Source organism: Onychostruthus taczanowskii, unplaced genomic scaffold, assembly GCF_017590055.1.
Source record: "Onychostruthus taczanowskii isolate IOZ18803 unplaced genomic scaffold, ASM1759005v1 scaffold26, whole genome shotgun sequence".
Taxonomy (NCBI): domain Eukaryota; kingdom Metazoa; phylum Chordata; class Aves; order Passeriformes; family Passeridae; genus Onychostruthus; species Onychostruthus taczanowskii.
In genome coordinates, this window is record NW_024499906.1 from 3,969,555 (window position 1) to 3,992,964 (window position 23,410).

Sequence of the window (23,410 nt, forward strand, 5' to 3'; positions counted from 1 at the left end):
AATGAAGTATCTTGCTTCTGTGTGTCCTTTGGAGGACTTGTCTCAACTCCTTTGTGCTGGGCGAATTCCGCTCTTTGAGACTTAACGGTGCAAGGGACGTTTAGTGTTTGCGAGATAGCTTTGAAGGATGAGCTCTCTTTAGCTGTGAGTTTCTAACTCGATCACTATACTTTATCATGCTAAAACTTTATCGAAAAAAAAAGCCCCACTCCTCCTTCCCGAGACAAAAAAACACCACACTCCCCTTTTCGCGAGCTTGTCAGTGTTGATAGTAATGGAGTTCCAGCCCCAACAAAATTGAGGTGTTTTGTTTCATTTTACCACTCTGCAGGCAGAGGACGTCTGTGCAGCACACTAAGTAATCCTGCTGGCAGGCGCAAATTTCTTTAGTTCTCTCTGAATTAGTTAGGTAGTTTCAGTGCTTCAGAACCACAGTAGTGGTTCAGACGTACACATTTGGGCTTCAGGAAGCTGAGTTCAAACAGTGTCAGTAAGCTCCTGTACTCTGTACGGAGCTGTTTTTTTCAGCAAGTTCTTCAGAGCTGTTTTCTTTTGCGTGCTTTGTGTAGTATACAGGTTTAAAAAAATTACTGGTTCTTAATGGTGATTTGTTGCTTACTGCATGCTTATGGTATGCATCTTAGTAAGTCATTCTAGCACTCCTCTTTCTCTCGGCTAAAAATAAGTGACTAATATTAGAACAGTTAAGTGATTATTCTTACTAGCAGCAGACAAGTTCACAGTAGCAGCCACTTCTAAAGTTTTTTTCATTGGATTATAGAGTGGCTTTTCTGGAGATCATATTTTAGACAGTGTTTTTTAATATTAAACAGTGGATAAAACTGTTGGAAATTAGTGCTTAGGCTTAAAACTTCAGTGAAGTTCGTGCAGAAATTTACTTGGGTTCTAAAACTTTCATAAGCCTTTAACTGGTGCTGTATAGTGGCCAGTTGCACTTCCTAAAGTGTTGATCACAAAATTACTGGCTTGCCTCTTCATATAGTGTGTCTTCTTGAAACGTAATTTCTTAAAATTATTTTCTGACTAGCTCTGACTCTTTGTGGTGCACTTCTTTCTGGAATACTAATGTTGGCATACTACAAATGGAACTCTTTGGTTGCTTGACATGTCTCAGAGTGTTTTTGTTTAGTGGTATAGCTTGTGGTGCTAAAGGCTCTTTAATCAAACCAGCTTTTGCTTACTTTGGCACTGCTAGAATATTTTAAATGCTCATAGCACCCCTAGTATTTTCCAAAATTGGGGGCAGGGATTAAGTGGGAGGCTGCATAATAAGACCCTACAAGCATGTAGTGATTTAATCTCTTGGAACAGATGCAAGGAAATTATACTCATATATAATAAGACTTTAGTATGTCTATGAACGCTCTGCAGAGAATTAGCAGTTGAGAAAGGGAAAACTCATTTGGAGATCATGAGAAATCCTTCACAGTGACTCGGTGTGTGGATGTAACATGTAAGACAGGTTATCAATGTTCTGAGCAGGACACCCAAGTAACAGCAAAGCTGACAGAGCTGCCCTGGCTAGTGTGGCCTCCTGGAGATCAGTGTAAGCTGAGAAGTCTGCTCGAGAAGCTGAGTAAATAGTCTTTAAGCCACATCAATTTGTGTGCTTGCATGCTTGGCAGGGCTTGAACAAGCTGACTTAAAACTAGCAGTTAGGTGATTAGGGAAGTAATAGCAATTGTAGCATAGGTAGTAGTCCTAGTTGATCAGGACTACTGTAAGGTGGTGCTAAAGCTCCTTTCTTGCTCTATTCTGTCTTCCAGTTCTGTTTTGTTTCTTTGGCTGCTTTCACTGTTCTGCAGAGACTTTCTCAGTCTCGGTGCTCTTTCCCTGGAAGACCCTGGTGCTTACAGGTGTGGTGTTCTTTGGGAGTAAGGGGCTGAGCAGCTTCAAGCTCTTCTCTTCCATTTCACAGCCCCACAGAAGGCATGGATGAAGTATTTGAATATGTTCCCCTCTCATGGAAGGAGAAAAGCATCATAAATGAGAATTTATACAGGAGTGCTTGTGTGTTTCTTGCCAATTAAAGTCAGTCTTCAGCTTAGCTGACTTTTTAAGTGAATGGGGCAGATGCTGTCTAAAATAAGCATACTCATGGTAACTTAGAAAGGCTTCTTGTTAAGGCTGAAGTTTGGTATCATGTGTTTGGATGTTTACTTCTAGTAAACTTACCCTGATCTTCTATTTTGTATATTTAAAATTGAGCTGTAAATTTACCTTCAGAGAATGTTTCAGTTTAAGCAGCTTTGATTTTTTTTTTTTTTTCCTTTACCCAAGAATTCATACTATAAACTGTCTTAGAGTTAATCTTAAACATTGGCTTTATGGAATCAAATCAGCTCTGCCTGGACAGGGCATGGCAGTAGTCTTTGTAAGTAGTCCAGTAGGCTTTAGAGTAAAGCCTTGGGGTTCTTGTCTTGCTTTCATGGCTCACTTGCCAAGTTGTTTTTGTTTTCAAGAAATGCTGTCTTCTAATATGTATTGGTGTGAGCCCAGGCTCATGAGGTGTAAGGTATGGTCTGATGTTTGTTTCATCTTTAATAGAAGTGTGGATAGTATCGTGCCTGTAACTGACTAATCCTTTGGTTTCTTAGTGAAGATTCCTCATATTCCTGTTGCCTAAAATAAGGTTTGCTGCTTTAATTGCAGCTGACTTCCAGACTTTTTAGTTGAAGTGTAATAGTTTAAGTATATAGCCTTGCAGCAGTGGGTTGTTGTTGCTCAGTTCATTCAGGCATGCATTTTCAGTTTTTCAGGGTAAGGAAATGTTAGAAATTACTTAAAGTGCCCTCTCTGATGACTTGTTTAACTTCTCTGTAATGTCCTTTTTGTTCTCCAACTTCTTCAATAACCTTAAGAGATTTAGTCTTTGATGAAATATAAATATACAGGTGTTAGTAAGATTTAATTAATTCTTACCCATAGAATTCTGAAAGCTTTTTAAAATTTTTATTTAATGAAATAATAATGGTTTATATGCATGCAACTAGTCAGTCTCTTGGGAATGATGTGGGGGAGTTACTGAGCTATTAAACTTGACAGTTGGGAAGTTGTTATCCTAATTAGGGTCTCCCAGACGAGATAGATACCATAGCTGAGGTAGCCATTATTAATCCACCACTGGAGCAGTGGAAGTTTGAAGTCTCTGACATTGAAGATCCATTCCTTTAAAAGACAGGAGTTTGGAGCAGTCACTTAAAATCTTCTGGTGTAACTTAAGACTGATTCTTTGTGTGGTTGTTGCTTGTGCTGCTGAGGACAGGCAGCCTAGGAAGAGGGTAAGCAGTTCCCTCCATACAGCCATTCAGATGAGGTGGTGAGGTTGCCTAGCCAGCTGCAAACTACTGAAATGACAGAATTGTGGAAGATAGATGCCAGGCTAGTGGTAACAGACAGTCGGTAAGAATTTCATAAAAAAATCACACACACATCTCAGTGACTTGAGAGTCTCATTTGGAGAAGACTTAATCCCAAACAGATATTCTTGGTTTAGTTTTTCAACAGGAGTTTGTGAAGGTCATCATGCAAGGCTCAGAAAGCAGGCTTCTGTGGAATGCTGTGGGTTGTTTCTTGATTCTGGACTTGTATTTATGCTTTTCTTTTAAAAATATTAATTTTTCAGAGTCAAGTCTCTCCATGTTTTATGCTGGAATTTTTTTCTTATTTGGCTTTTTATATGGAACAGAACAAGCACTGAATAGCAAGAAGAGTTCAGTTCTGAAGTATTTGTGGCACAAAAAGTGAAGGCCACCTGAAAGCTTTTATGTTTTTGGAGCAAGTTGAGTCATAACAAGTCAAATTGGTTGTAGATGAATGTAAGGCTTGGAAATCCTGATTTATTACAGACCTTGTATGGGCTGTGAGATGGATTGCCCCAAGATTTGAGATTTTTAGAGGTATTTGAAGTTTTATTAAAACAGTTTCCCCTATACACTGAAAACTGGTGAATCCTGGGCAAAGAAGTAGGCTGTTATGCTACTGCTCAAGTACACTGCAAGTCTATGTTTGCAGTGCAGTGTCCTTTGCTCTTTCCCTTGGTTCTTCCCCCAAACCTCCTTGGAAGGAGAAGTATGAAATTACCTTCTAGAGGGAGAAAGGCAAGTACCTACTTAACTTCTCAATCTTCTGTTCTATCTTCAAGCTATTGTGATTCATTTTGATTTTGGCAGAAATGGTGGCTGCAAAGTAGCAGGCTCCAAACAAGAAGTTGTTAACAAAAAGGTAGTTTTACTGTGGAACCCTTTGCTGCATGATGATGATTATTATTGATGATTATGATGATTATTAGCCATATAACAAGTTTTGGAACTTTGAAAGGTGTGTGGTGGGGACCCTCCACTCTTCTTGTGAGTGAAGATAAACCCTTTGGCTTGGAGTGTTGGTGAGGCACAAATAACTGGAGGCTGAGAACTGCAGTAGACCTTGTCTTGCTCAAAAGCCTCTCTCTCTGCATCCAGCCCTTGTATCTTACCTCTAGTGGCCTGTACCAGGTGTGTCTGATCTCAGCTCTGATCTGCTGTGATTCATGCCATTTTTGGCTGAATCACTATTGTTAAGTATGGAATGTCAAGATTAAATTGATGTTGAAGGCTTGTGTTGTAATTGTCTTGAATTTGCTTGAAGATGCCAAAATAAAATTGTAAGTTTTAAAGCCTGATGTTTATTTTACTGTGTTTTGTATCAGATCCACAAAACAGTGCTGGTGTTCATGGTTTCATTTTCTTAACTGCTCTCAGATGCAGTTCCACTAGGTTGTGGAGCCACCTGCTTAGTGTGAGTTCTTGCTATGCAAATTGCAATTCTTCCCAGGAGATGGGGAAGATTGGTCCCTTCAGTACTTCTGCACAAAGTGCAGATTGAAAATTACTGGAAAATGCCTGTCTGGGCTACGACTTGTCTCATTGCTGGTGTTGCTGTTACGGTTTTTGCTTTGCAGGGGCACGCACATGTTCATAAACAGGAGAGAATTGTATTAAGTCAGGCAATGTAAAAGTTAAAAATGCAAAGTACTTGTCAGCAAGAGCTCTTTCTGCACTTTTCTTATTTCTGCCCTTTTGAAGCAAAGGACATTTTAGGAATTCAAATTGTCTTGAGTGTGTGTGCACAGCACGAAATTACACTAGGTCTTAATTTAAGGCAAACTTACTGATAATAGCTTCCCCTTTTAAAAGGGGTGTAGTTTATAGGGCTGTTAAAGAGGTCTGTGGCAGTAATGGTGAAAAAATATTGTCTGATCATACGTGTTCTTTCCCGTAATAAATAGAATATGAATTTATTCTGCCAATAATGAAGAATATAAACAGCAAGTGATTACAACTATTACTACAAGCTGCATTATGTACCAAGTTTTGCATCTTCTGATGATTTGAACTTGAATAATTACGAAAATTTGGTTGAGGAGCAAAAATGCTTTTGTTGTATACAGAGTATCATGGTAGTGAAAGCTTAGATATTACTGTGACATTAATACATTGATCAAAATGTTACCACTACCATGTAGTGCTGGCTGCTTGTTCTGTTGTACACCGTTGTCTGTCTTCTGACTCAGCACTGTTCTGCATTGCTAAGTCCCCAGGTCTGGGGAAGAATGATGTAGCCTGTCCATTTTAACAGTCAAAGCAAGCAAGGATGTATCTAGGTTGTCTTGCTCTTTTTATTTCAGATGATGAGGTTAACTGCCCTTATCAGTGGAGTAATAGCAGACGTGGGGTGGCCATGCATATATGAAATCCTGGTAGGGTATGGAGAATGGGTAGAAAAACATATTGATACTCTGGAATGGTTGCCCTGGGACTAGAAGTTTAAGAGCTTGAGACAAGGCTTTCTTGGCCTCCATGACCCGAAGCCCCTTCCAGCTGATACTTTTTTGCGTTCTCTAAAACACTGGTGAACTGAAGTCAGTGTGGAGTGAGGGATGCTGTTTGGAAAACCTCATGGAGAGGTTTCTAGTCTGTCTCTGAACTTCAGTGGTATCATGATACTTTCTTTTTGTGTATTGGCATTGGAAATATCCGCATAGTTTGTAAATATGAGGAGCATTTCCAACACAGATGCTGAACGCCTTCAAACAAGATGGACAGACCTTGCTATGAAACTGGTGAATAATTTAATAATTATTTATTAGCTTAGAAGCAGTAACTACTGAGTGTTGCTAAATCTAAGGTACTTAGACAACTAATTTTGTCAGCTGCTGTAGGAAGTAGATTGCCTGTTTTATGCTGATGGCATTTTTTAATAGATGTGCAGTAAAACAAGGTTTTTTAAAAGGTCTGAGTGTTAAATGCCAATTAAGAATACTGACAGTGTGCTGATGTTCCTGTATTGATTGTGCCTGGTTTTGGTCAGAAATGTGTATGAGTAATTTGATCAGCCCAAAAGTGCTTGTGAGATAGCTCCTAGGAAAAGGTGCTGATCAGAATCTGTGTCATTGATAACTCTGAGGGTTTTTTACTACTGAACTTGACCACTGTTGTGACTGGGAGAGATTTCCAGTATAACTGATTTCCAACACTCTTTCCATAAGGCTTGATGGAAGCCTTGCTGTGAAGTTCCACATTTAGTCCTTGGTCTCCTTCTTTAAGCAGCACTTCCATCAGTGTTACAGAGTATTGAGAAGAGTAGTTTTTTTTAAATGAATCCTAGGTGTTGCCAAAATCTTCCCTGAGTTCTACACCAAAATCTTGGCAACAGGAGCCAAGACACTACCTGGCAAGAAGAAAGTTGAAACTGTTGAGTGCCGAGAGGTCTGCAGCCAGGATTTTATGGAAGTACAGTAGCAGGGAAGACTAAAACAAATGATGTTTTGAAGAAGTCTTATTGAGGAGTAGCCAAGGGAGCTGTGGATGTTTAGCCTGGAGAAAAGGAGGCTCAAGGGAGACCTTATCACTTGCTACAGCTGCCTGAAAGGAGGTGGTAGTTGAGGTGGGAGTCAGTATTTTCTCCAGGTAACAAGTGGCAGGACATGAAGAAATGGCCTCAAGTTGCATCAGGGGAGGTTTAGATTGGATATGGGGAAAAATTTCCACACTGAAAGGGTGGTTAAGCACTGGAACAGGCTTCCCAGGGAAGTGGTTGAGTCACCAACCCTGGGAGTATTTACAGGGGCATGTAAATATGGCACTTGGGAACGTGGTTCAATGAGAACATTACAGCTGGACTTGGCAATTATAGAGGTCTTTTCCAGCCTAATGTTTCTCTCATTTGTTCTTCTGATAAAATTTGAAGCTGTATTTATCCAGCTATGTTAAAATTCTTTAATTGGTTTGAAGTGCTTATTTTTCTTTTTGGTGGTTCTGATGCTCCATGATGTTTCTGGCAAGGCAGCCTATTGATGTGCAGTCTCAACAGAGTGTGGGCTGTACAAGTAGAATCAGAGAATAATGTTAAAGTTCTGGTCAAGGTTTGGATTTTGTGTTTGATAAGTTCTTATCAAGAGACAGCAGAATCAATTTTTAAATTGCAGTGTTGTTATTAAAGCAATTTCGCATAGAATTACAGATCAGCTTGGATTGGAAGGAACCTTTAAAGGCCATGTTGTCCACTCCCCCTGCCATTAGGAGTGACATCTTTGACCAGATCTGATGGCTCAGAACCCCTTGAATATTTCCAGGAAGGGGTCATCTGTCACCTTTGTGGACAATCTATTTCAATTTCACCACTATAATCATAAAAAATGTCTTCTTCATGTCTAGTCTGAATTGATCTTTTAGCCTATTAGCCTAATTGGCCTTTTAGCCTAGAAACATCAGCCCTTAGCCTATCACAAAGGCCCTGCTAAAAAGTTGTCCCCACCTTTCTTACAAGCCCTCTTTAGACAAGCTCACCATTAGATGGGTCAGTGTACAATTTGGATTGAACTTCAGTGCAGCTTTGTTACAGTCACAGACCATCTTAAACAACTTTAAATTATTAAAACATTTAAGCTGATTGGAAAGTCTCTTTGCTATGTTTAACACTACTTGGTTTGATGCAATAGCTGTCCTGAGTCTTTGAATGTCATGCCACTCTTTTTCTAGTTTTCACATAAAAATGCTTTGTGAAATAATGCATCACTTGAATACCTTCAGAGGCACTGGGGCCATGGAGTGAGGAAAGGAATTGGTTGCTGCAGCTGCAGTCTCTCTTCAAGTCACCAGTTGAGATTATTTTTTGTTAAAATGATTTCTTGGAAGTGTGTGTTAATGTCTGAGATAATGGGATGTTCTTCAGCCATAAAATTGCGTAACTGTGTTTTAAACTATGTATGTGAAAAATGTAACTGTTCTTTCAATGCAGAACCTTTTTCAAAGCAGCAGATGCTATGCTAGGGAGATACAGTTTGTTAAATCATCCCTGCACTAACCTGGTGTTGTAAAGAGTTAAACCTAAGTAAGATATAAATGACACATGTGATTGATAGTGATATGTGAAGTCCTTCTGTTTTACAGGTAATGCTGGAGATTGAATTCCTTGATTCTCTTTATATTTAGTTGTGGAAGGGATTTTAGGTCTTTAAAAAAATGACATCATACAAAAAAATTAGACTGTATGAATGGCATTTTGCTAAGTAGATGCAGCAAAGAATTCTAATACAGGAATAAAATATTTTCTCATTTTTTGTTGTTGTATTCTTGTTAGTAGGATTTTTTACCTTTACAGTTACTTCTTAGATGCGGTGCCAATTTGACATCTGTGTAGAGGCACTTGATAACTTACCTGAAAGTACACAAAATGGTATCTAGATTGGTATGGCAGTCTACAAGCAGATTATATTGTTGAGTTAGTGTTGAAAAAGGGAATAAATGAGATTTTTGCCAGGTGAGGTAGGATCTTTCTAGGAACATTTTGTAGCAGAAGTTCTGAATAATATTTTGGTCTTGCCACAATTTCCTCTTGAGGTTTCAAGTGTGTAAACATTCACAATTTGATTTTAGCTTTAGGAGGAAATGATGGCCATAAAGGGGTGATGGGGGCATCACATTAAGCACTACAGGTAAGAGTTTAAAAAAAAACAAAAGCAACTCAGCAAATTAACTTGAGCTTTTAGTGAACCAAGGACAGTGCAGTGGGACAGATTCTAATAAATGCATTTCAGCTACATTTGTCCTGATAAGTTAAAAAACTTAAGAACATGTATGGAGACATCAGGCTTCCCAATTATGAAGTGTCCATCTGTGCTACAACTACCTGAAAGGAGGCTGTAGTGACATGGGGGTTGGTCTTTTCTCCTAAAAGCTTCAGGATAAGAGGAAATGACCTCAAGTTGCACCAGGGGAGGTTTAAATTTGATATGAGGAAAAATTTCTTCACTTGAAAGGGTTGTCCAGCATTGGAAGAGGCTGCCAAGGGAGTGGTTTAGATCACCAACCCTAGAGATATTTAAAAGGTGTGTAGATGTGGCACCTGGGGACATGGTTTAGTGGTGGACTTGGATGTACTGGATTAAAGATTGGACTTGGGCTTCTGAGGTCTTCTCTCAACCTAAAAGAAGGATGCTGGTTGTCTTGTCAGCAAGCCAAAAAACTGAATATTGAACTAACATTTCCTCTCAGTATGGAGGGCATTAATTTCTCTCTCCCATTCATCTCTTGGGCTTTAGAAAATGTGATCTTGTCTGTCCTCCAAAAATCACATTTGTCTCTGATTATCTTCAATTCAGTTCTTATTCTAGGCCTGAGACTGAACTATATAGAATAAAAATGTCAGAACAAGGATAATGGATCTGATTTTATCCCGTAGTTAATCTATTTTAAGTGCACACTTGTCTCAGATAGCTTCTGGTTAAGCACTGCTGTATATTTGGGGTTTCACTCAACATTGCAAGGGTTGTAGAACCGTGAATGAATGTTCACTATTGCTAATTTTTAGGCATACTCGAATAAGTTTAGAAAGCGTACATAGCACAATGTTGGTATTTTCCTAGGATTCCTTAAAAATTATACAAAGCATCATAAGTTAATAAAGAAGGTAGGATGAATAGGAGAATTTCACCTTCCCCTAGAGGGGACTCCAAGTTTTGCCACAACCTAGGTTATTTCTGGTAAAATAGGTTGAAACTAGTTCTCAGTTTAAAAAAAAAAAAAAAGCCAAACACTCAGAGCTTTTCTGTTGCTGTTGTTTAAATGTGAATTCCCATAGTATAACTGTTTGACTTCTGGCAGGATGGCTAGAGGAGCAGTCAGGCAGATCACCCTGATCTAATATCAAGGTTAGCTCTCTTTTGTTTTGAGAGTTGATTTTGGTGACCTCCAAGGGTTCCTGCTGACCTAAATTATTCTATGATTTAGTCTGCACTTAGTCATGGTTAGCTGCAAGTGTCTCGAGTTGCAGGCAACAAGAACCAAAAAACTGTCTGCAGTTAAGCCCTTCCTCACAGACTGGGGAGGACCCTTATTTTGCTACCTTAGCCAATTACCCCAAAGTGAGCATATGTATGTTTCTGTATTGCTTTTACCTTCTGTATTACATTTTTAAAGTAATGGGATAATCTGTTCTGATTGCAAAGGAGTTGCTGTCGCCATATTAATTTAACACAGATTTTGCATTTGTCTTGGAAGACTGATGGAGTGGGGATGATCTGTGAGAGGCTGCTAAAGCACTCAAGCACATAACTGAAATGACATGTCTTCTCCTGAGAATAGCTATCTAAATTACAGCAGGACAACACTCCGCCAAGTTAAGCCTGGTTTGGTGGTTTTTCTACAGTTAAAAAGCTTAAGTGACCTGAAATTGCTTTCATACTTACTGACACAAGCATGCCTTTAACTGATTTAAACAGATTGGTCTTAGTGATCCACTGTAGTGATCAGTAGTTGATATAAATTGCTAAAACTTTAGTGATTTAGGTAGTATCTTCCTAAAGGAGAAAAGGGACCCACATTCACATTTTGTTTCTTCCATGTGTTCCCGCAGTTGAACCATAGAGTTTGCCAGATACCTAGTTTACCTAGTTTTTAGGTAAAAACCTAGTAATTAGGTAAATTGTGTTCTAAGTATGTATATAAGTAGCCCTTAGCTGTACTATTACAGGTACAAATTAAATGTTTTATTGTTTTAATACCCAGGTAAATTCTCCCACCCTGATGCCTCTGTATCAATTTCTGAGGTTTATTATAAGAGTATCCTACTTCATAGTTTCTCTCTTTTTTCTAAAAGTCTGTACTGGCAACTAGGAAAGTTTTCTGTCTTGAGATGTCTTGTTGGGAAGTCACTAGGCCAGGGAAATGGGATTTTGAAAGGAATGTCAATACTCTTGAGTTTAATTCTCCTCAAAAGTTCTGTGGAGTCAAGATTCCTAACTCTGATTTCTATTTTAAGAATTTCCAAGTTGAAGTAGATATTGCTACTTCCCTTTCCTATTTTTGTTGGAAAGGCATTACTTTTTTAATAAAAAAGTAGACTATGAGGTAGGGTGTTTGTTGCATGTTCTGAATGCTGAGAAGAAGCAATCTAATATGAATAGGGATATTTGCCTAGAGTTTGTTAGTGATCTTATAACCATGCCTTGCTGGACGAGTGACTACATTTGTAATAGTATGTTAAGGTACTATGGTTTTAAATGCATTTCAATGATTATATTTCACATCTTTTACAGAAATGTTACGAACAAAAACAGTACAAAAATGGACTCAAGTTCTGCAAGATGATCCTTTCTAACCCAAAATTTGCTGAGCATGGAGGTAACTGCAGACTCAAGATTATTTTTTTGTCTTCTGTCAAGAGCTTAAATGTTTTATTAGTGTATATCATACTGTTGAGAAAGAAAAGAGCCTGTTGTGGAATGTGATTCTGTTATGACTGAATAATTACTCTGGATTTTCAGTCTTTGTGCATTCAGATCAGGTTTCCACTCTGCCTCAGTCAAACTCTCCTGTGCACAGGGATGTTGAAATACATGGTGGAAGCAACACTTCAGTCAAGCTTCCAACTTGTCTTTCTAGGTTTCTGGGTCAGAATGCTAGTGTGGGTTTTCCTTACATTCCTATTTAAAGCAAGCCCAGCCTTTTTTTGAATATTATATGAACGTGTTCTGCCAATAAGTTAAAAATCTGGAGGGTTTTTTGTTACGTTCATAGGCTTAAATTTTCTGTACTGCATACCAAGTTGCTGCTTGAAGGGAGCAGAGTTAAGTGTAATACTGTTGGTGTTAAAATACTTTGAAGCTGAAGACAGAATCTGGTGATCCTGCTCTGATAAATATTGTAGAAACAGGGAAGCAGAATATTGCTTCTATTTACATCTGTTAAATTCTATTTACATTCTCAATAGGATACTCTAGTCTTACTGTATTACAGGTTTCTGATACATTATTCAGACTCTTTCCTTCTGATACAGTGGATTTTTTGTTTTTTTTTTTTTTTTAGTGTTGAAGCAACCTAACACTGAGTGTGCATGTACTGTGTCAGTAAAATTATTTTCCTACTTGATGTTGTCAAGTCTTGTCAAAATGTTTGACTAATCCTTTTTGTGCTTCCATCCATGTCTGCTGTTTCTTTGTTGTCTTCATTACTTCCCTAGAGATAAAAGCAGTTTTTTTGTTGCTTCAAAGCTAGAGTGGTTTTTCAGCTCTGACCTAATGCATTTGTCTCTACTAGCACTTCTGTTTTTGTAACATCTCAGTATACAGATGTGTATTTTCTGCTCTTGCTGCCTCTTAAACTTTTCCAGGACAGCTAGCTGCCTTGGCAGTCCACATACTACGTGGCTTTGAGCCACTAATGGCTTTGAAGCTTGGGAGTAAAGCCTGGAATGGACAGCTGAGGCAGAACTAAGCCAGTAAAATGATCTGATGGAAAGCTGCACTTGTCACCCTTAGCCTCAGAGAAAAGGAGTTTCACAAGTTTAGTGAGAAGGTGGCAAAACAGATGGATTGATGTGGCTGGGCAGTTATCTCCCTGGTGTGGGAAGGCAGGATTAGCTTGCTCCCTTCCCCACTGTGCAGATACTCTTTTTAAAATGTCTTAATATTATTTGAAAGGTATCATTCTGGCTTTCTCTGTTCTTACAGTGTGGATGTAGGACAACTAAAAAACAACCAAAAAAAGCCCTTACTAATTTTGGGTCATTGTTCACTTATAGGTCTTAAGACATTTGAAAATGTCTTAATATTATTTGAAAATGTCTTAATATTATTTGGCTTTCTCTGTTCTTACAGTATGGATGTAGGACAACTAAAAAACAACCCAAAAAAGCCCTTACTAATTTTGGGTCATTGTTCACTTATAGGTGTACTGTACAGAAAAAGTGTTAAATGGGTCTATCAATGAAACTTCAAACTGCTGTTACAGCTGACCTTGAGATCACGGTCTGTTGCTATTAATACTGGGGAAGAGGTTGTAGTTGGAAGAAAACCAGAGCATTATGATGAAAAAGGTGACTGATCTTCTGGCAGGGATGAAAACAAGTGGCCTCTTAATTAACAAAAACACTGAAATATGAATCTGGAACAGCTTTCAGGCATAGTGCATGCATTACATGCAAATTACTTGTCTACTGCGTGCCTTGAAGAATGGGGGAGGAGGGAGAGCAGTAGTCATACCAACATACTGTTTGAAATCCTGTGCCTCTCAGAATGTTGATGAAAATGTTACTGCATTGAGGTCTCTTACACTCCTAATATGGTAGCAGTAAATGTGCTTCCCTTAACTAATGCTTTGTAAGGAGTCTGTAACAGGGGAACGGTCTGTGACAGAGATTTGTTTCTTGTGGTGGACACAGCCTTTTATCCCGTTAGTCTTTGCATGGAGAACTTTAATACACATTGAGGAGCTCTCTAAATTTGCTTTAGCTTATTGTCAACTCCCTCAAAGTCAGCTAAGTGTATTTTTAATTAATAAAAGTTTGTGTTGTCTGTTTTTGTCACATCTGCATTATGCTCTACAAGTGATCTTTTTAAGACCAGTTTCAAGAGAGGAAATGATCCATGTAATAGTCTTCAGCTGTGGTAGGCTGCTATTGTGATCTAAATTTATTTTTTAATGGGGGACTTGAGTGTGTAACAACTTCAAAGGGTATCTGCACTGTGAAGCTGGCATATGGGAAGTCAGAAACATAAGTATCTGATACTTCTTACAGAGACACTTGCGATGAAAGGACTGACCTTGAACTGCTTAGGGAAGAAGGAGGAAGCGTATGAATTTGTTCGTAAAGGACTTCGTAACGATGTGAAGAGTCACGTCTGTATCCTTTGTAGTGCAAAACCTGATTGTTTTGCTATGCCACCCTGTTGATGGAAATCTAAGATGCTGAGATTGTGACAAAGACTCCTGATGCACAAAATGCTAAGTTTCCCCTTGTCGGTGAATCAAGTGGAGTTCTGTATTTTTTCCTTACTGTAAAAGCTGGAGTCTAATTGAGGTTACAGATAAGCAAGCAAGGAAAAGTTGAAATCGTACGTGAATTCCATTGTAGAATGAAACACTTGTATGAGTAAGAATTCCTACTGTAATTGTGGTAGCATGTTTTAAACAATAAATCTGTGGCTAACTCTTACAGTCTTGTCGAGTTTGGATAATGTGTAACAGTGCTCAGGGGGTTCTGAATGTGACTTAAGCAGTAACATGTCATTTAAAAACAAGTTTGGAAGCATTTAATATTTTACAATGTGTTAGTAAAGTCTGGCTTTAGTAATCCTTCTTCACTTGTAAGGGTATTACTGATCTTCAAGGAAGATGTCAGGTTGTTTGGCCTGTAACACAAGCGCACTGCAGATACTTTGTGAAAATTGTAAATGTATCTTCCTTAACCTGTATTAGGTTGGCATGTCTATGGTCTTCTGCAGCGTTCTGATAAGAAATATGATGAAGCCATCAAGTGTTACCGGAATGCACTCAAACTAGATAAAGATAACCTACAGATCTTGAGAGATCTCTCTCTATTGCAGATTCAGATGAGGGATTTAGAAGGATATAGAGTAAGTATTCTCGTTGAATTCCCACTCATTGCTGCTCGCTTTCGCTCGTTCTATTCCTCTGTGAAGCCTTTTATTGATAGTATTTCTATTGCTACTCTTTATCTGTTTCAAAAATATTTTAAACTATTGTTTAGGAAACCAGGAAAAGATATTGCAGTAAAGCTCTATATAAGGTTGAGAGCAGAACTAGAAATATTTCTGTGTGCAATTGGATTCACTAGTCACTTTGTAAAAATAGTTCTTAACTAATTATTTACTAAAACAGTAAGAAAAAGGTACAGTACTTAAATTAGCAAGTATTTACCAAGCAATTGTGAACCCTACAAACTGTGTTTTGGGTGCAAATGCTGAAGGTGTTTTTGGTAAGAAATACACTATCACATTTCTTGTTAGTATGTAACTTGTCCCATGATGACTGATTCTGGAATCCCAGTGATGATGATTATTATAAAGAAAACCTTAAAATTTATCCAAAATTAAAGAGTAGTTTCAAAATGGCTGAACTGGTTTGTCTGTTTCATATGAAGTAGAGGACTGGACTGTGGGCTTTGCATTAGCTGGTCTCCTTACTAAGGATGTTAATTCCCTTGAATTTGCTAATGCAAAGGGAAAACAGAATTGCTGATCCGAGGATATGATTTGACTCGGGAAGAAGTTCTGAGAAGTGTTGCAGTAGTTTGTGAGGACTTTGTGTCTGTGAGAATGAATGCCACTCTTTCAGTGGCAGTGAGCTCCTGCTTTCTGGTGGAAAGGGCTTTTTGAGATTTCAGAGCTCTATCTTTGGAAATAATTTGGGCCCTTAGGAGGTGCTCTTGAAATGACACCTTCTGTGTCTCCACAAATAGATTTTATGCTTTGTTCCATGACTTGTGCATTTAGAATGTAACCTCCAAATTTATGAAACAGAAATGTGTAGCTTTTTGCCATGCTATTAGAATTTCAAAGGTTGCCTAGGGCTTTCAAAAGTTCTTTTAAAATACTAGCTGTCTTGGTGTTAAATCATGATACATGTGTACTGGTTAAAAATTCTTCTTTTGAAATTGTTTTTCTTTTACTGAAGGAGACAAGATACCAGCTGCTTCAACTGCGCCCCACACAACGCGCTTCCTGGATTGGATATGCCATTGCATACCACTTACTAAAAGATTATGATATGGCCTTAAAATTACTTGAAGAGTTTAGGAAAACCCAGCAGGTAAGATTTTCTGGTCTGGCAAGAGAACACTTCTTTTATAAGGGATAGAATCTGAGGAATTAGTTCTTTGGAAATAGAAATAATTTATGAATTAGGAATAAATTTGTTATTTGTGGAGATTTCTGCTTTGAGAAATAAACTGTTAGAGTTGAATTTATAACAGTAGTCTCACGTGAAGTAACTTAATGTTTGTGAGACTTAATGTGTAGCTAGAGAAAACCTGTGATGATCCTGCCCCTTTGCAGTAGATGAAACTACAGAAAATATTTCTAGTATTTTGGATGTGGTCATTTACCATTTCTCCTGCCACCCAGTCTGCCATTTCTCATGCCATTGCATCTCTACAAATAATGAAATAAATATTGTCAATGGTTTGTATCTGTGTCTAGTACACTTAAAATCAATGCTTGGTTTCAGAGTAACATGAATGCGTAGATGGAGATTCTTTGGTCAGATGTGGTGTTGATGAGACCGGAGTAAATCAAATGGTATACAATCCTAAAATCACTGAGTGTAACCTTTTTCTGAGGGAGGCTATTCCCTTGTTCTGTTAGTGATAATGCAGAGCTGTGAAGTCTAAATTAGCAGAACAGAGTGGTTGTGTTGATTATTCTGCAATGTGGAAAGAAAAAGAAATATGTTTATAGATCCATTCAGCTGGGGAGGCATCTGGGAAGTACTGTGTAAAAATACCAAGATATTACCTGATGTCTAAACTGTGTTTTTAAAACAAAAATCTCATATCCTTTCTGAGTTGCTATATATGAGATTAAGTGTAAGAAAGGAAATAAATGGCTAGGAGAGACCAGGGTTTGTCTTGATCACATATCATGGTCAAAAAAAGGATGTTGCAAGCTGGGTATATCTGCTTGATATTTCAAAAGAGCTGTGACTTCAGCATTGAGTAAAAACTGAAAAGAATTAAGTTGCAATCAAAATTGGGTCATCTTCTGTGAGTGTTTGACAACCAAAAAGTTGTCATTCTCAAATGAGTCAGCAGCGCCCAGTCTGAGTTTGGTGTCAAAATGGCTGAGTTAGAAAGAAAGAATCTATAGTAGATGGAAACTCAGAAAATGTTGCATAAGAAACTGAGGCTCTTCAAGGACTAAGAGAGCTTAGTAGTGGTATTGGCCCCTTGGAAGTGATGCTGTTAGTGTTGTTGTCTTTTCTAAAAGGTTGTGTGTAAATATGCTTGTTTGAGGGCTGTCGTGATACACTGTGCAGTCTAGTGACTAAGCCAGATTTAAGTACTGTAGATGAGTGCATTGTATTGGTTGAGTCTGCTGTGCAAGTTACCACCATCTCAAATCTCACCCTAAAACAAAGACGATCCTAAGATGAGCGCAAACACTGATGCCATTTTCTGATAAAGCTGGAGCTATTTGGGAAATTTGTGTAAATAGGAAGATGGCTTGTACTTGTACAATGAGCTGGTTTAACTGTTGATTAGCATTGTGTCAGTCAGAGGTAAGTGGTGGAAAAGCTGCTTAAGCATTGAAGGACAGGAATATGCTATGAATGTTGGACAACATAGTTTTATAGGAAATTAGTCCCATCAAGCCTGTCCTCTTTTCCTGAGATTGTTACAGACAGTTAAATGGTATATTTTCTTTTCTTCTCCAAAACACTAAAAATACATATGAACACATCAGTTCCGTTTCTCTTGAAAATAGTCTTGTGTTTTGTTGTGCCAGCTCCCTGATGAATGCAGGCCTGGGTGGAACCCCAAACACTGGAAGAGAGAATCAGTGTTTTGGGTCCAGAACAGTCAGGAGAGCCCAGGCAAACTCACAGCTCAGTTTTGCCGTACATTGGCTCTTCCACAGTATTCCCAAACCATACTGCTTTTGCGGTGTCTGGATTTTTCAGTCCTGCAGTTAAAATAATTAAGTTCAGGACATTGCACGGAGGAGATACACATCTTGCTTACTTTCCTTTCCAAATCTCCCTGCTTGGCCTGTAGTTTGTGTGCACTCGGCTTGATAGGTGAACTTCTGTGATGGACTTTACAGACTATTGCATGTGACTGCAATAGAAGAGTGGTAGTTTAAAAGGAGGGTTAAAAGATGGGTATCCAAATGACTCGTGAGCAGCACTCTTCAACAAATGGATGTTTTTGAGGAGTTTTATGGTAATCTGTATTAGGCCTGATACTGTCTACCATTCATGTTAATGAATAGACAAAGAAATGTAACACGTTGCATAAAACACTGCTGTCATAATAATTGAGAAATAATGGTAATGTAGGATGACGATATTTATTTACTTGAATTACTCAGGCAACTCTGTCCTTTCAAATATGAATGCAAACAGCCAAGACTAAGCAGTAAAACTAAAGAAAGAAATCAAGGAACTGTCATTTTAGTGATTGTAGATTAATATCTATGTAGATGCAGTATTTTTGTAATACTGCATATATCTCTGAAGATGCAGTATTACAAAAAAAATGCAGATGATCTAGCTACAAGTTGTTGCCAAAACCAGCAATCTGAGTTTTTCCTCTGTGCTCACACCACTTCCTTGTGCAGCACTGGCTGACTTGTGGAGGGTTGGTTCAGGAAGACTAAGTGCCAGAAAGATAATTACTCTTGGGAAGGATTGATTGGCTGAACTGAATAACTGTGAGGTGAGAGGGGAGAGAGGAAGGGGAATAATAGAGGGAAGTGAGCTGCCTTTGTTGATCCAGGCTGCAGTTAGTCTGACTCAGTTCACTGCAAAACTATCCCTCAGGGCAAGCTTACGGGTGAAAAGTAAAGTACACTCTTAGTTCAGACAAGCAGGGATTTTTATCCATAAATTACTCATTACTGAGAGATCAGGACTTACTGATGAGCTGGTTGTTGAAAAAAGAACAATATGTCAAGATAGATGACTACAGAGAAAGCTGTATGAAGGGCAGAGTCTCTTTGTTTACTGTAGACAGAAAAAAACCTAGGTGATGTTAGTAAAAACCGTGTGCTGGGTTTGGGACGAGTAATAGCTAAGAAGTTTGCTTAGCAGGTAAAATGAAGGAATAGTGTCAGGAAGCTGATCAACAAATTAAAGTGATAAATTGCTTTTTATCCTTGACAGTTTTATTCTAGTGGCTAAGTTATCGCTGGAAATCGTGTATTTTCTCTTAGTGTGTTAAGATCAATGTTGCCTGTCATCTGAAAGCTGTAAATTGGCCAGATGCACACAATATTTCAGTCAAAAACAGGTTATGAGGTTAAAGGTAGACATCACTGCAGGAAATGTAACAGCTTGTGCTGTCCCAGTCAAGCTTAAGTCAAAATTATGTAAGAGTCAGTTCAGAATTAAAATTTTGGGAACCAAGGTGTAAAACAGCTATGCAATTTGTTTTACTGTTGTATGTCCCATTTTTTCTTTCTTCTTTTCCAGAACAACTTTTTATTCTTAATTTTTTTATTTTATTCCTAATTTTCGCATCAGGCCCACAAATACAGATATGGACAGAAAACCTCTGGAGTTTTGGGGGTCTGCTCTTAGGTATGTTTTGGCTGCATCTTGTCACATTGTTTCAGTGACAGTTGTTAGGGGACCTGTGGTTGAAAAGCTGTTCCTTCTTTGGTCCAGGAGGAGAGGAAAAAAATTATTCTGGAGCAGCAGAATTGAGTTCAGGGGAAAGTTGGACATCTCCTGTGGAAGAATCACAACTTTTCTAGGGGGAGGGAGGAGTAAAGATGTATTGAGCAGCAATGACAATGGTGTGGACATTGTCTTTATAGAGTATCTTATTCTTTATAAACAATCTGATTATTCAGATTAACTACTGGGGTTGTTAACAGCTTGCCTACTGATGAATTACAGATTTAAATCTTCGTTAAATTGATGAGATGTCAAAGTATCTTTGAAAACGGACTTTCCTTACAATTACTTTTAAAAATAACTTTTTAAATGGAGTGATAGTAAGTGCGATATCTTTCTGGTAGATTTACTCTATGTGTAAGAATAATTTAATTGCTTTGTTGGGAGTTTGGGGCTTTTTTGGTTGTTGTGGGTTTTTTTGGTGGTTTTGGGGTTTTTTTTCATTTTGTTTTGTGGTTTTTTTAGGATGTTTGTTTGTGTTTTTTTGTTTTCTGGGGGTTTTTGGTGATTTTTTTTTGGTTTTTTTTGTTTTTTTGTTATCCCGTTGAGCCAGAACAGCCACAAGGAGGTCAACTGATACCTGTTTGTGTATTGTGTATATATTTTTTATGGGGTTTTGGGTAATCTGTTTCAAAGGCCTAAAAACAATTCATGATGTGCCAAAAAAGCTGTGCTACTTGTGGAATTTGGAATTTAGATAGGTGTATTGTATTGGAGGAAAGGATATTTTTAGGAGGAGGTGAAGGAGAAAGAACTGAATTGGTGCTCTGTAGTTTGGTTCTGTGATACTGCAGTAAGGATAAACAGGAAGACATGCTTAGTGCTCAACCCCTGTTCCATGAGTCCATTCTGTGAAGTAAAAAAATGCTTTCCTGGTAACGATGTTTTTATTAGTGATTTCTAGTGAGTGATATAGACTAAAAATTGAACAAAGGTGCAAATGGAAGTGGAGCTGTGGATGAGAGAGCTACTTTGAGGAGCGTATAGAATTTCATGTTACCTGTGGACTAGTTTGTGTATGGTATAGTCTTGTTCCATCAGTGATCATTTGCTATACTGTATTAGCTGGTAAAAAATGTACTTAAATGGTATTATTTTCATAGTTCATTGTCAGATACACACATCTTTACAGTATTTTATTTAGTTATACTGTTTTTCAGACCAGTTATATATAAAAGGAAACATTTCTAAAAATGCCCAGCAATACTGTAAAAGTTGGCTCTCAAAATCTGAAGAGAATGTAGTCACACATGCTAAATCCTATGGAATCAGTTTGTGCTTCAGAAAGGGCTGGAAGTCGTGGTTTAGGACAGTATTCTTAATAGGAAAGTTCCTTTCAGCCAGTATAATGTTTTGGTTGTTTCTGTTGTTTTTTTCTTACTAAATAATTTGTGTCTTTAAAGACCAAGGCAAAGCCTTTTTTAGGGAACAGAAAGTTACAGTAAACTGTTTAGTGACCGATGTGACTTTGAAGTGTTGATTGCTCGGGAAGAAACAAAGTATGTAGTGTCACAGGAAAAGATATCATTAACATTTATGAAATTCAACTGCTTCTCATCTTTTATTTTGTAAAAAATCATGTTAGATTTGTTGGGACAGTACATTTAATGTAATTTTATTGATCTGCTGGGCTTTTTCTGGAGATTGCATTTGCTCTCGAACTTTCTTGCAGTTGAAGAAGTGTTTTGTATATTAGAAAAGAGCATTTAGTATGAAAAGAATTACTATAACTCTGGCAAGACTTTTCATTGCCCAAATCCGCTTTAGGGAGTTGCCTCTGAAAGGAATAATTTTCAGTGTCACCCTGCTTCCTTGGCTGTTGTAGCACTGCAAGGTGGATGAGCCACTACTTGTACTGTAGCCTCTAGAAAGTCCTAGGTTTGCAACTGCAGGCAGACCTAAAAATAATTATCTGTTGCTTGAAAAATTCTGTATGCTTGTGTGCTGTATTTTCTGGGGGATTGAAGTTTAGTAGAGAACACTTGGTTAGAAAGAAATGGTCTAAGTTTTCTGTCTGAAAAATTCCAGTTGTCAAGCTACGGATGGGTCATTCCTCTTGGAAATAGTTTGATCCAGAACTCTGGTATACTGAAAATGATGCTGCTAGACCCCAGCCATCTGTTGTAGAACTTATCTCAAAATTGTGGTGCAGTGCATAAGTCCTTCAGAAAGAAAATGTATGAAGATCTTTGCTTTCTACTCTTACAATTCAGTTTTTAATTAGCTTGCCACAGTGATAGAAAAAAGAGAACTAAAGGATTTCTTCTAAAATGTTAACTACAATGGATATCCTTAAATTAATCTGATTTGATTGTGAGCAATGGAAGTTGTACATTTTGAATGTTCAGGTGGTGTGTATAAACAGACCTGATTATGTTCCCTAGCTTAATTCTTGTATTCTGTAATACAGCATGCATTTGAGGTACAGGTAAATGTTAACTGATATATTGTTTTCTTCCCCCCAGGTTCCTCCTAATAAAATAGATTATGAATATAGTGAACTGATTTTGTATCAGAATCAAGTGATGAGAGAGGCAGATCTTTTTCAGGAGTCTTTAGAACATATAGAGACATATGAAAAGCAAATATGTGATAAATTAATAGTAGAAGAAATCAAAGGTAAGTCATAATTATTCTTCCCTTACCCAGTTTTGTTAGAAATTTTTGCTAATAGCTTTCAGATACGATAAAGCAGTGAAAGGAAGAAAATACAGCATGTAAAGTCTTCAATTTATTTGTAGCAATTACTATTGGAAAACTGGTACTAACAGATTTACAATTTTGTGCACAAGTAAATAACTTTTCCTGCCAAAGTTGGTAGTGGATGCAGGTAGTCTTTCTGGGTTTGACATGGGAATAGAAGACATCTCAGAGATGATGTTGGTACACTACAGTAGCTTTCCATAAATCAGAACTATTATAATCCAGTTTTAATCTTACGAAAAAGAATTTAATGAAGAATACTGTTCGAAGTACAAACAAATTTTTCTTTTTTTATGCTGAAAGTATCAAGTTCTTGTTTCCTTTTCAAGCTTCCTAATGCACTTACTTATTGAAGTGAATATTGAAGTTGACCTTTTTGGTTAAAAATAACTCTCAGTTGTTTTGTGGATTTGAAGTGCTAATACTGAGTTCTGAATATGTGTGAGTAATGGCATGTGTTCTTCAGCTACTCCTTGCTTGCACAGTTGTGGTGGGCTGACCCTGACCAGTGGGGTAAGTCCCACACAGCTGCCCACTCACTTCACCCAGCCTCACTTGTCAAATCAGGAGGGAATAGGAAGAGCAAAAGGAAGAGATGAAGGTAGCTTGAGTGATGGAAAGGGGAAGGAAGGAAAATGAAACCCAGCTCCTCAATTTACGCTCTCTGTACACTTCCCACAGACTGATGCTCAGCTAGTCTCCCGGCAATGGCTACCTGCCCCAACATTCCTCCTTAATTTTTATTGCTTAGTATGAAACTAAATAGCACAAAATACCTCTTTGGCCAGCTTGGATCAGCTGGCCAGGTTGTGTCCACTCCTGCGTTATTGTCCACCCTGGTCTAGTTACTGAGTGGCAGAGTGGGAATAAAATGACAAAGCCTTAATGGTCTACAAGTACTGCTTAGCAGTGGTGGAAATGTTGGTGTATTTGTCTACATTTAGTCACAAATCCCAAAACACAGCGTGGCATGAGCTGCTGTGAAGAAAATTAATTCCCTTCAAGCTAGA

At 38.0% G+C, this 23,410-nt stretch overlaps 1 protein-coding gene across 1 annotated transcript in view; it reads left to right on the top strand.

Annotated features, from left to right (window-relative positions):
• NAA16 (N-alpha-acetyltransferase 16, NatA auxiliary subunit) overlaps nucleotides 1-23,410 on the top strand; it is a 64,399-nt gene that overhangs the window by 729 nt on the left and 40,260 nt on the right. Inside the window, exons 2-6 of the mRNA XM_041407200.1 lie at nucleotides 11,597-11,681; nucleotides 14,077-14,181; nucleotides 14,757-14,914; nucleotides 15,975-16,109; nucleotides 22,163-22,316. Of these exons, the coding sequence (XP_041263134.1) occupies nucleotides 11,597-11,681; nucleotides 14,077-14,181; nucleotides 14,757-14,914; nucleotides 15,975-16,109; nucleotides 22,163-22,316 (637 nt within the window). The remainder of the gene's footprint in view (nucleotides 1-11,596; nucleotides 11,682-14,076; nucleotides 14,182-14,756; nucleotides 14,915-15,974; nucleotides 16,110-22,162; nucleotides 22,317-23,410) is intronic.